Source organism: Nematolebias whitei, chromosome 18, assembly GCF_014905685.2.
Source record: "Nematolebias whitei isolate Nwh7 chromosome 18, NemWhi1, whole genome shotgun sequence".
Classification (NCBI taxonomy): domain Eukaryota; kingdom Metazoa; phylum Chordata; class Actinopteri; order Cyprinodontiformes; family Rivulidae; genus Nematolebias; species Nematolebias whitei.
The window spans coordinates 8,108,028-8,120,843 of NC_056515.1; the positions used below are offsets into that span (position 1 = coordinate 8,108,028).

The 12,816-nt window shown below is 39.0% G+C and overlaps 1 protein-coding gene across 1 annotated transcript in view; it reads left to right on the forward strand.

Moving 5' to 3' along the window:
• Positions 1-12,816, forward strand: part of grk3 (G protein-coupled receptor kinase 3) — a gene marked incomplete at its 5' end in the record, with an annotated part of 191,892 nt that overhangs the window by 94,617 nt on the left and 84,459 nt on the right. Inside the window, 3 exon segments of the mRNA XM_037692311.1 lie at positions 7,595-7,668; positions 7,793-7,894; positions 10,494-10,568. Coding sequence (XP_037548239.1) covers positions 7,595-7,668; positions 7,793-7,894; positions 10,494-10,568 — 251 coding nt within the window.

Genomic DNA, 12,816 nt, shown 5'->3' on the forward strand with positions numbered 1-12,816 from the left:
ATATATATATATATATATATATATATATATATATATATATATATATATATTATATTTTATATATTAAAATATAGATTAGATTATCTCATGCAATTGGGAATAATTGGCATATGTGCTATAAATGACTCGGCTACTATGAGACCAAGTTTCAGCTCAATATCTTTGAAATCGACTAAATTTGTTTTGTGTTTTCTTAGGTTAATTTGCTGTGGCATCCATCTTGAAATGGTTTGGCTCCAAGAGATGAGTTGTAGATGTCCATTCAATATTACATTCTATGTTTGTTTAACTAAAAAAAAATTCATATATTTAGCTAATATTAGGGATGGGGTTGATCCAATCAGGTACTGGTATGGGCCTTTGATACCAGCATAATTTACGTATCGGATTTTTCCAATCCAACCTGCAGAGATTTCCCATCCATAATGTATGTCTGTGTCTATCGAAACGTCTCCACATGTGGTTCCCTGCCGGCTGCTCTGCATGTTGGCTTCAAACTATGGAATGGATTTCCTGAACAGAGGCATGTCTCACAGCAATGTGCAATGTCTGCAGAGCCGCTGCACCGAGAGGAGGAAGCTCCATTGTGACCTATAACACAACAAACAATCAAACATAGCACCACGTTAAACCGCAGTAAAGTTAGTTTTACATTGGACATTCGAGCTCCATGGGTTCAGTGGTGTGTTGTTCTTCAATTCCAAGCAGGCAGTCTGATTTCGGTCAGCCGCGCTCAATTTGCCCCGCTCAGTCAGCCCGTCTCGGAGGAGGGGCAGACTGAGTGTGGCTGACCGAAATCAGACTGCCTGCTTCGGACTGATTAAGAAGAACACACCGCTGAAGCCACAGAGCTCGAATGTTTACCGAGAAGTTGCTAAACTTCATCGTAATTAATGACCAACCTCTATCAGTTGTAGAAAATCAATGATTGTGCAGCTTGATACTTCCAGCCAAGATATATTTTACCCTCCAGGAGATATTTATCAGTACAACAGTAGACAATCGTAAAAAAGCATATGAATTAGAAAACATACAAGAAAATTATATATATAAAAAACAAAACGAAACAAAAACAGCTACATTATAAAGTGATGTAAAATACTAAAAAACAGGAACATGTCTGTGTTGGTTTATGCCATGAACTTAGCAGATGTTTGAAGCCATTTAATCCCTTTAATATCCACTTTAAAGCTAGGAATAAAAAAACAAACAAACATGTTTTGTGTTAGCAGGATTTAATTCTAACTTTGAAACTTATCCAACATTAATAAAACTTTACCCAAGTTGCCTTTTTGGACATGCTTGCATATATTTGTACAAATTGTACTTGAGAGGAGATTATTACAGCCTCATATAAAATCAGTAATGAAGATGATATCGGAATAGTATCGGTATCGCCCATATCCATATTTCTTCATGATAGATTTGTGGCAAAACGGCAGATGCAGGGATGGGGTGGAGACTCTGGCAGAAAGAAACCCGTGCAGTGACGTATAGTGCAGTGTTTCACAGGAGTTTTGATCTTGTGTCTTATGGACTATGAAAGGTGTGTGCGAAAATGAACATCCAGCAACCATGTGACCGTGAGTCTACTGTTCTGCTTCAGTTGAAGTATCCTGGGCCCTTTCTTCTCTTAAAAGAAGCTTAACACATCTGAAATCATTGTCAAATCTTTAAAGAACCTTTTTCTAATATGACAAGACTATACAGCTTGCCTTAGACACTGAAGTTGTTGAGGATATTGAATAGATCACTTTTGATACTCTTAGAACAGGTTAAATTATTGGAATGTGGGGTTTTGTGTGCGTTTATGATTTCTTGCTCATATAAAACCAAAGTTTAAATTCTTAATCAAAATGTTTTTTTTTAACAAATAACTGCTAAAAATGTCATCTGTTTTATTTTTTTTTGTTTGTTTTTTTATTACATTTATTATTTGTACAAAATTTAAGAGTGGAATTAGTCTTGGTAAAGGATCCTAAAAGGGCTATGAAATCTTTTTAAAACCTCTAACGTCTTTTAATATTTGCCAAGAGCAAAAGTGTATTTTTTTTATTTTATTTTTTTTATCAAATAACCAAGAAGCTACAACCCTGCCACGAATGCCATGGCCCTGTTTTTTTGCTGACTAAATGCAACAGTGAGTTCATTCAACCTTTATTTAGACAGGTAAATCTCATTGAGCCTCGAGGACTCATTTACAAGAGAGACCTGATTGTTAAGCTAATTTAAGAGTTAAGAGTTGTTAAGCTAATTAAGTCACAGACTGAGTTATACGAAGAACTTCTTTCTTTCCTGCTCCACTCAAACTTAAGGGTTTTGAAGGACTTCAAAGGAACGTTAAGTCACTGTTCAGATGCATGATTGGTGTTGACAATAAGATCCTGTTAACCTTCTAATTTTCTAATACCTGACTAATCAGGTGAATCCACTGGGAGATTAGTACAAGAACACGCAAACATAGTGCCACTCTGCCTAAGTTGTGGAAGCCATACTTGTTATATGTTTTTCCTACTTTGCTATCATGAATTTTAACATTTAAAATGTTGTCTGAGGCCTGTGGATACAGATACAGCACTTTTTCTTCATTTATTTTTGATATTTTCTTTAAGCATTGTATGGTATGACGTGTTGAACTATGTTGTATTGCTGCCCCTTTTTTGCATCATGACAAATATCTAAAATGTTTTCTATTAAGACTACCAGTAGTCTTGCTCTTTATAGAGTATAATAGACCTTTATTGTCATTGCACCTAAATAATCTAATCTAATCTTTATCTACTTTTAAGACTTGTGTCAGAATCTGATGATGTTTTAGGTCATATTTATTAGGGGTGTAACGGTACGCTAAAATCACATTTTGGTTCGGTTCAATTTCAAGGAGGGCTCGGTTCGGTTAATTTTCGATAAAAAAAAGACAAAATGAAGACTTACAAAACGTTTGTTTTGAAAATATGCCAAGTAACAATACGTTTGTATAAAAATAAATAAACGCAACCCCTTTGGATTATATTTAAAATAAACAGCACTCTTTACAATAAATAAACTATACTAACAATAATGAAAATCTTAATAAATACAATAACAGTCAGAACCAGAACAACAAGCAGCAACAGACTGTTTACAATCTAACTAATCAAGTTAGTTTTTGGCCAAAAAGACCAACAAGCACAGATCTATTTGCAGTGAATATCTTCAGTGATGGAGAAAACCACTCACTAACAACAGTAGCAGGAATAAAGAGGTAGCATTTTGCTAATTTTGCAGTGTGGCTGTATTTGGCCTCATTACTCATAACCTCTTCTTGGACCTGCTCCCACCTGTTCCTGGAAAAGTTCAGAGTTCACTCATCACAGACTTCTTAGCTGGAGGTGATCTCTGGTGGATTTCCCTGAAGAGGAAGAAGACTCAGCTGCTGTCTCTGTCCCAGACTGGAAATAAAACACAAAGAGGTAAAAATGAGTTAATAAGATTATAATTTTAAATTAAAAAAGTTAATTAGATAATAATAAAAAATAATAAAAGAACAATATCTCCTCTTGAATGGTTGTTATGAGGTGGTTGAATCTCTTGATCATCATCATCAGGACAGGGCTCTAATCTGGTCCAGGGCTTGTTGACAATATCAGTTTTAGCTTTTTCATAAAGTGCTGCTACAACTTTTTGGCTGAAGTGTTGACGTGATGGGATGTCGTACTGGGGTCAAGAACTTTAAAACAAGCACATCAACAACAGAAACATGGATCTAGAGCTTTAAAAACTCCTACAACTTGTGTTATTACTCTGGACCGATCTGAATTACCTGATAAAGGTTGTTTAAATGCTGCTGTTGTCGGTCTTTGTACCAATCTGCTTTTCTTGCTTGTAGAAGAGACGTTCACGTTCGGATGATGTTGTTTCAAGTGCGTTAACAAGTTAGACGTGTTGCTGCTGCAGATCCAATCTCCGCGAAACAACGTCGATACACAGCTTTGGATTTGTTCACTTAACTTTTAACAGGAAAGCCATAATGTTCCCAAACAGGAGACCGCAACGACATGCTAGGCTGCTAATGCTAGCGTGCTGCAAGATAATAGCGCCGTGCAGAAACACGCTTAGGAATTTTAGTTCCGCGGCGCATAATCTCTCATTAATAAAATGTAACGAGTGAAAAAATAACCGAAACGGTACGCACGTGGACCGAACCGAACATGCCGTACCGAAACGGTTCGGTACACCCATGTGTACCGTTACACCCTTAATATTTACAGAAATATAGAACATTCTTAAGGGTTCTCAACCATTCAAGCACCACTGTAAGCTTTTACTAATTAGGCTATATTTCCTTTCATTTTCAATGGATCAATATGTAGGGTATGCTCATACTCTATCAGTAAAGCTGAGCTCATCTGCACCCGCAGTTTCCACTTTATAATTTTTTCAAAGTAAAACAAACAGACGCTGGGAAGCTCTTATTTGCTTTTCTCATCTTTTTCTATGGGAGGGGGTAGCGTGTGTTCAGTAGGTGTTCTGTCTAAACAACTCTAAAAAAAATGCACTACTAGGGAAAAAAAAAATGCGTGCCACTGCCATCTGTTTGTTTAAAAAAACATGACGGTTGCATTAATTAAAATGGTCCATTTTAATTAGACTTTGAATATTCACTAATCTCTGACCATCTCTACTGTTGAGCAGCAATAGTTGCGTCTGTAAGGTAATTGCTGATGTGTTTTTGTCTTGGAATTGTTCAAACAACCTTCATTCAGCATGCTGAAGATCAGCATTCTGCCCAAACATCTTTTTTTAGAGTCCCACTTGCTGACCAATAGTGTTATTTATTTATTTTACATATTTAATAAGTAACACCAGGCTGCTACTTACCTTCTTAATTTTTATAGATATGTATGTTATATGTAAAACCCAAAGGGTCAGATAGAAGGAAATACTTCTGTAGCCTGACGTACAGCGTCCATACAGTGCCTCTCAGCTCAATAAAACTCTTCATTTCTCTTCTCTGTGTATTTCTGTGTTATGATCACAGCGAGGACTATAAAAGCTCCAGCTTTGTAATGATGCAGATGTTTTATAGCAGTCGGAGGATGGCTTTAATATCCAACCAAGCCTCCTAGGGAGCACAACAGTTTGTTGAACATCTCATCTGTGTCTTCACACCATTGTTCACACATAGCCCATAGCTACAGAGGCAGTTGCTATGGCAACAGTGCTTTTCATCTCTGTAGGCAACATGGATGAGTTTTTATGTTTCTCCACCCCTTCAGCTCCTCAGGTAATGTTTCCCTGAGTGTAGATGTGATGACCCGTGGTGACATAGTTGTCCACTGTCAGTTTGTGACACACACACATACACACACACACACAGCCGTTTTCAGCTAAATCACACTTGGTGTATATAATGTGAGTCTATGTAGGCTACAGAGAAATATGAGCAGTTTTAATAAGAACAAGAGAACATCGGTTCTTTAGACCCATTCAATAAACTGAGCTGTACCTCTTACTGCTTGTTTGGGTGGTGTTAGCTGTGTGTGCACACAAGTACCATTTGGAGACAGTTATACTTCTGTGTCACATCACCTGCTGTAAACCCATTCATAGTTTAATTCATGATGATTGAGAGGTCATGCCACAGACTAAATTGTTTTTGTCACTGATACAATAGTTGAAATAATAAAACCCCAGTACTGTGAAAAGAGATTATTGTCAATACAGATGTGGAAATTTCTCCATGTGCTTGTGAACAATCTTCAGTGATGCAGTGACCGGACATAATCAGGAATTTGCAGCTGACACAAAGTTTATTCATAGTTTATGGTGCTCCTGGATTTGTTTATGTTTACCAGGAAAATGTTTGCCTGAACTGAAATGAGGATTCTACATTTGAACTAAATCTTGCAGGGCTTGTCGCCATCTTATTTAGGGATGGAAATCTATAAATTCCTCATGATTAGATTTAATTCTGATTGAGAAGGTTGTGATTATAAAAAGCATAGGCTCTTGTAGACCTATAAGAAACATGTTTGCTCTACACTGCAGTGTTAAACAGTTTTCTTTCAGACTACAATTTGGGATCAAAAAAGGGAATCAAAATGTTGAGTATAGGGATATTAAATTCTATGGCAATGGATGTTCTTGCACCATGCAAGAGCTGTCTCACCAACATGCTTCAGTCTTTTTTCAACTTCATATCCTGTTTTAGAACGTGGGAATGGCTTTGTATTTTTGGCATTGGATCATCATGTTCTAGGGTGGCTCCAAAGGATGCATCACAGTACACAATCCCTTTTATTTTTCCTGTCACTGAACGCTCATGTAGATATTTGCCAAGAATAGTTGAAATACAATTTGTAGTGTGCGTTTCCTTTTCAAAGTTAGGAGGAGACTTTGACATGTTTTGGTTACCATTGGCAGCTAGTAGATACCACAGTCTGATTTTTTTTTTTTTATTTGTTCTGAATGGAAATGTCCACAAGTCTTTGTGTGGCTCTTGTCAATATAATGTTTCCCTTTTACTTCATAGAAGCCACATTAATTTCAAACTATGACATTTCAGTGTTTCCCTAGGTTACATGCCTTGGGAGGGTTCTCACCTCATAGGCATTTGTCAACAGGAGGTAGGAGGGGATTGTTGGTGGCGCACTATGGTAGTATTGCCGGTGCCGAAGTATTTGTAGTGAAGTGTTATGGTACAAATGTACTATGTCTAAGCAGAGCTGCTACAATCTCAGCTCCCCATTCAGAAGTAGCAGACCTGTCTGCCATGGGGGTGGGGGGTGGGGCATTTAGTAGGCAGGGGTGCTTGGTTCTGGATAATGATAGGGTAAACACTGTGTTTTATGCAAAAATTGCTGCTCTTATGCATCTGTTAGCCATAATGTGAACATATTTGTAATTTGTGTTTACACAGTAAATATTATGGGTGTTGCACTGCCTGTATTGTCATCAAAGCATGTGTTTATACAATGATAACATTTGTTCTATGCATTTGACCCATCACACATGAAAGTGGAGCAGTGGGCAGCTACTTTAGCCCCTGAGGAGCAGTTAAGGAATAGGTGTCTTGCTCAGAGAAACAGTAACATAAGGGCAGGGAATCGACCTTGCGACGTTCCAATCTCAAGATGCCTGCCGTACTACTGCGCCACAACGGCCCCAAATATGTATTTCTGTTAACAGTTTTCAGCTGAATACCCTTCCTGACTCAACCTGCGATCAAACCTGCAACCTCAGGATTACCAGATCACGGCACTGATCTCCAAGCTCCCACAGCCCCCAGTCAACATTAAAGAATAAACAATGTTTTATATTTTTGAACTGATTCGTGTTGGTCTATGTTCACATCACAATGCATTAAAAAGAGGCACCTGCTCCCTGTGAGCTTGAACAAGTGGTTCAAAATGGATTCACTGAAGGATGTCTTGTATTTGATCAATGATGGAAGGAAAACCTCAGGGACCTTGATGGTCGATTCTCATGTGATGCTGTCCAGCTGTGTCCATGTTCCAGTGTTGCACCATCTCCTGCTGCACCCAAGACTAGAACAGTGTTTTATCAGACAGCAATAAGCAAATACTCTGCATTGCTCCTCTGTTTTTCACAGGCTTCCTGCTCTTCAAGGACTTCTGTATGCTTGAGATCGACGAGGCCGTGCCACTGCTCAAGTTCTATGAAGAGGCAAGTCTTTCTGTGTGTGTGTGTAATTAGGTGAAGAAAAGGATGTGTGATTAGGCGTCTAATCCGGCTCATTCAGATTTAGTCCTCAGAAGCGCTTTGTGTCGAGCTCCTATTCCTGTTTCAGATCAAGGACTACGAGAAGCTGGACTCTGAGGAGGAGCGCTTGAGCCGCAGCCGGAAGATTTACGACACCTACATCATGAAGGAGCTGCTTACCAGTTCACATGTGAGGACGACACTTCTCAGATTCACACTGCGTCACTCGTGTACTCAGGGTCAAGTACATGCAGGCACACGCTCAGAACAAACACTGGCTTATCACTGATCATCACACTGTGGGTCTCACCATGTACCAGCTAATGAAAACACATTTTCTTCTGGTATATTTCTTGTGAAATATTTAATATAAATGCAATTATATTTAGATTAAATTAGCATAGAGAAATTTCAGCTCAAACCTGCACCAGTCAGTGTCATTAAAGTTTTAAGTGTGCATCCTGCCAATAATCTTATATTTCAGCTCTTTTCATGGTTTGGTTTAAATGGACTGTACTTATATAGTGCCTTTCTATCTTATCGAGATACTCAAAGCACTTTACAACACAATCTGTCTCCTCATTTACCCATTCATACAGCACTCTACTAGATCTCTACAAAGATAATTGAACAAATCATTCTAAAGAGACTAATCATAGCTTTATCACATTCATACACTGATGGGACACACATCAGAGGCTATGAGGGGTTCAGTGTCTTGCCCAGGAACACTTCAACATGTGACTGCTGGTGGATTCGAACCCCAACTCTCGCATTGGAGGACGACTGCTCTAACCACTCAGCCACAGCCACCCCAAGTTTAGTTGTCTATCACTTTCCTTTTGTATGTGCATTTGATTGACCAATGACTAAACTTTCCTATTCAAATGAGACACAGGCTAGTAATGTTGTAGTTAAATACTTGCATGTATATTTGCATGTGTTTAAACAGATGCTTGTGTTTTACAATTATTTGCTGAAACAAGATCAAAGTTGTGGCGTACAAAATATGCATTTATGCAGAATGAAATTATTTTTTACATTGACTTTAAACGTAATATAAAAATGTTAAGTAGCTGAAAATACCATTTCGTCTACAATGGTTTAAAAATGGATCCATTCTCTTTGAAATTTTCCAATTTTTGTCTTTTTACAACCACAACTTCAAAATGTTTTACTGATATTTATTTTACAACACAAATAATGCATAGTTGTGATGTTAAAAGAAAATGATGCATGCTTTTTCAGTTTCTTTATCAATAAACTGGGATGTATGTTTGTCGTATACATAAATGAATTAGTGAATAGAGTTCACTCGTGTTTAATTTAACCTCAGTATGAATCCAGCTGTAATGAGAAGGCCTCATAGTTTTTTTTTTTTTTTTTTTAAACCTCAGTCATCAAAAAGCATCATGAAGAACAAGGAGTACACCTGATGGGCCATTGACCAGGTTGTTGAGAAGTTTAAAGCAGAGTTTGGTTATAAAACAATATGCCCAACTTTAATGTCTCAGAGATCTGTTTATCATTTGAGAATGAGAGGGAGGCTGGTGGAACAGTTAGGCTACAAGGAACAGAGATCACAAAGGTGCAGGACTTCAAGTACTTGGGGTCCACTGTGAAAAAAAAGAGTCCAGGCAGGATGGAGTGGATGGAGAAAAGTTTCAGGAGTGATTTGTGACAAAAAGGTGTCGGCAAATGTCAAAGGAAAAGTTAAAAAGACAGTGGTGAGACCAGCTATGTTGTATGGTCTGGAGACAGCGACATGGACAAAAAGACAGGAGACAGAACTGGAAGTGGCAGAAATGAATATGTTGAGGTTCTCCTTAGGAGTGACAAGGATGGATAAGATTAGGAATGAGATCATCAGAGGTACAGCACAGGTTGAACAACAGGGAGATAAAATTACAGAGGACACACTGAGGTGGTTCGGACATGTCCAGAGGAGGGACAGTGGGTATATTGGTAGAAGGAGGTTAGAAATGCAGCTGCCAGGAAAAAGAGAAAGAGGAGCTATATGAATGCAGTTAGAGAGGACATGGAGGTAGTTGGAGTGAGGACAGAGAATGCAGAGGACAGAGATGGAGGAGGAGGACTCACTGTGTAGACCCCTGAAGAAGGAATAGACAAAAGAAGAAGTTTATCATCCCATTGTATGAATAAATTAAACTCTGTTAACTGTATAAATTTGTCCTGATGCATGCTCAATAATCTAGGTAGAAAAATCTAAAAAAGTTCAATCTGGTCCTCTGTATAAATCTGTCGTTGAGATAGTTTTGTCATCAGATTTCCCTCATGTCTTTGTCTTGAACAAAAACACACCTGACTCCTAGAATCTGATTTCATTAGCTAGCTTCACCATTTAGTCACAATTTCTTATATTGTGATTATTTTGATTTTTGAGGTTAAGTGACAACATTGCATATATTTTTTAATATGGGAAGATTCTATACTTTGAAATTTCATTTTTTTAGATCATCAATTCAGGTCAAATCTGCTTAGTTTCACCTCAAACCAGCTGAAGTAAGTTAATATTCTCCACTGCACACCTGGCTGCAGCTTTTGTTCACCTGAAATGCAACATGTTGGGATGTAAAGTGAAGTTGTTGCTTGTTGCATCACAGGGAGGAAGTTAATAAACCAGCCACCCACTCACTCTCAGATATTAGTCCTGTGCTCTGTAGCAGCAGCATGTTTCACCAGGTGATACATGTCCCCACTCAGGGAAAACAGAAATGAAACAACTGTTCAATCTGCTGCTTTAATCACCCTTCATGTATATGTTGCAGTCATTTTCCAGCAAGGCAGTGGGACATGTGCAAGCTCACTTGGTAAAGAAACGAGTCCCCCCAACGCTCTTCCAGGTAAAACAGTTTCCACACAGGTGTTTGTCTTTTGCCATTACTCAAAAATTACTCTTTAGAGGCAAATACTGAGTGAATTAAACATTTTCTGATCTTTATTAACCAAAATATAGACAGAAGACTGGAAATATAGCAACTAATGTAATTTTGTCTGCAATTCATATCAGATTTTTACTGTAGAAAGTTACAACTAACCCTAAAAATAAAAATACATCATATTGTGAAGATAGATGTAAGGACACAAGTGCAGACATTAATCATATGCCTGACTCTGTAATCACTGTTTTTTCATGTTGCGATGACACTATCTGTAAACAAAGCCCAACTCTGACCTTCTTATCATTTGTTAAAATCTAATTACACTGAGGAAATAAGTATTGCTACGCTGCTGAATTTGCAAGTTTTCCCACCTACAAAGAATGGAGACGTCTGTAATTTTTATCGTAGCTACTCTTCAACTGTGACAGACAGAATCTAAGACAAAAACTCAGAAAATCCATCCATCCATTATTTTTACCCGCTTCTTCCTTTTCGAGTCACGGGGGTCGCTGGTGCCCATGTCCAGCAGTCACTGTGCGAGAGGCGAGGGACACCCTGGACAGGTCTCCAGTCCATCACAGGGACACATAGAGACAAACGAGACAAACAACCATTCACTCTCTCACTCACACCTAGAGACAATTTAGAGTTTCCAGTCTGTCTAACATGCATGTTTTTGGGCTGTGGGAGAAAACCCACGCATGCACGGAGCGAACATGCAAACTCCACCCAGAAAAACCCCTGGACCGGGATTTGAACCAGGGTAACCTGCTCGCTGAGAGGGACCATTCTACCAGTTACGCCACCGTGCTGCCCATAACTCAGAAAATCACATTGTATAATTTAATTTTTTTTCATTTACATTTTATTGCATGAAATAAGTATTTGATCACCAGCCAGCAAGAATTCTACTGTATTTCTCACAAACCTGTTTTTTTCTTTAAGAAGCCCTCCTATTCTGCACTAGAGCTCTCATTTCTAACCCAAACCTGGAGCCCGGCCCCACCCGACCCAGATTTGGACCAGGCTGGACCATAATAATGTGCTTAATGTGTGGACCAGTTCAGTGTCGGGCTTTTTATTGTCAGGGATGCGCGCAGTCGATGAGCCAATATATGCAAACATGGCTTGCTGCACGCGGCCATTTCGCCGTGCGCTGACCGGACAGTTGAAAGAGGTAAAAAGTTCAGTTAAGCTTCAGATGGACTACTGCCAGTGACCCATCAGCCCAAATGGATGTTCATTCAGCCGCTGTACTCAGAGGATGTGCGCGGCTGACGACTCAAACAGGTGAGATCACAAAATATCCTACATGTCAGAGCAGGGTCCAATGCAGGCAGAAGCAGGGGAAGCATTTAATGCGCTTTGATGGCTCCTCAGCTCCGATCTTCTGCCCCCTCAGTCGTTTCGGATTATTTGAACCGAAATGCAATTCTATTCTGCACTCATTACTTGTATTAATTGCACTTGTTTGAACTCATTACCTGTATAAAAGACACCTGTCCACACTCAATCAATTACACTCTAAGCTTTCCACCATGGCCAAGACCAAAGGCTGTCTAAGGACACCAGAGACTAAACTGTAGACCTGCACAAGGCTGGGATGGGTTACAGGACAACAGGCAAGCAGCTCAGTGAGAAGACAACATCTTTTGGTGCAATTATTAGAAAATGGAAGAAACTCAAGATGACTCCATCTTCCTCAGTCTGTGGCTCCATGCAAGATCTGGCCTCGTGGGGTAATGATGATGCTGAGAAAAGTCAGGAATCAGTTCAGAACTGCACAGGAGGACCTGGGTCAAGGACCTGAAGAGAGCTGGGACAACAATCTCACAGAGGACCATTACTAACACACTACACACTCATGGTTTAAGATCCTGCACGGCATACAAGGTCCCCCTGCTCTTGTCTGAGCCCTTGAACATATATTTTTTTAAAGTTCAAGGACAGACATCTTCATTTCAGTGTCAAACTCTTCACACATTTTATAAAAACCCTCAGACTGTTTCAAGTCAAACTATTTACATGTATTACTGTGAACTCGGGATGGTAACAGAAAGCCCTGTAGATCACCATATCTTTGTTCTCTGATAACTGAATATGACACATTTGATTTACTTGTACAAAGTTATCCAATCGGTGGCTCAGTTGGTAGAGCTGCTGCCTCTCTTGCACAATGATAGTTGGACATGGGAACCAGTGACCCCTG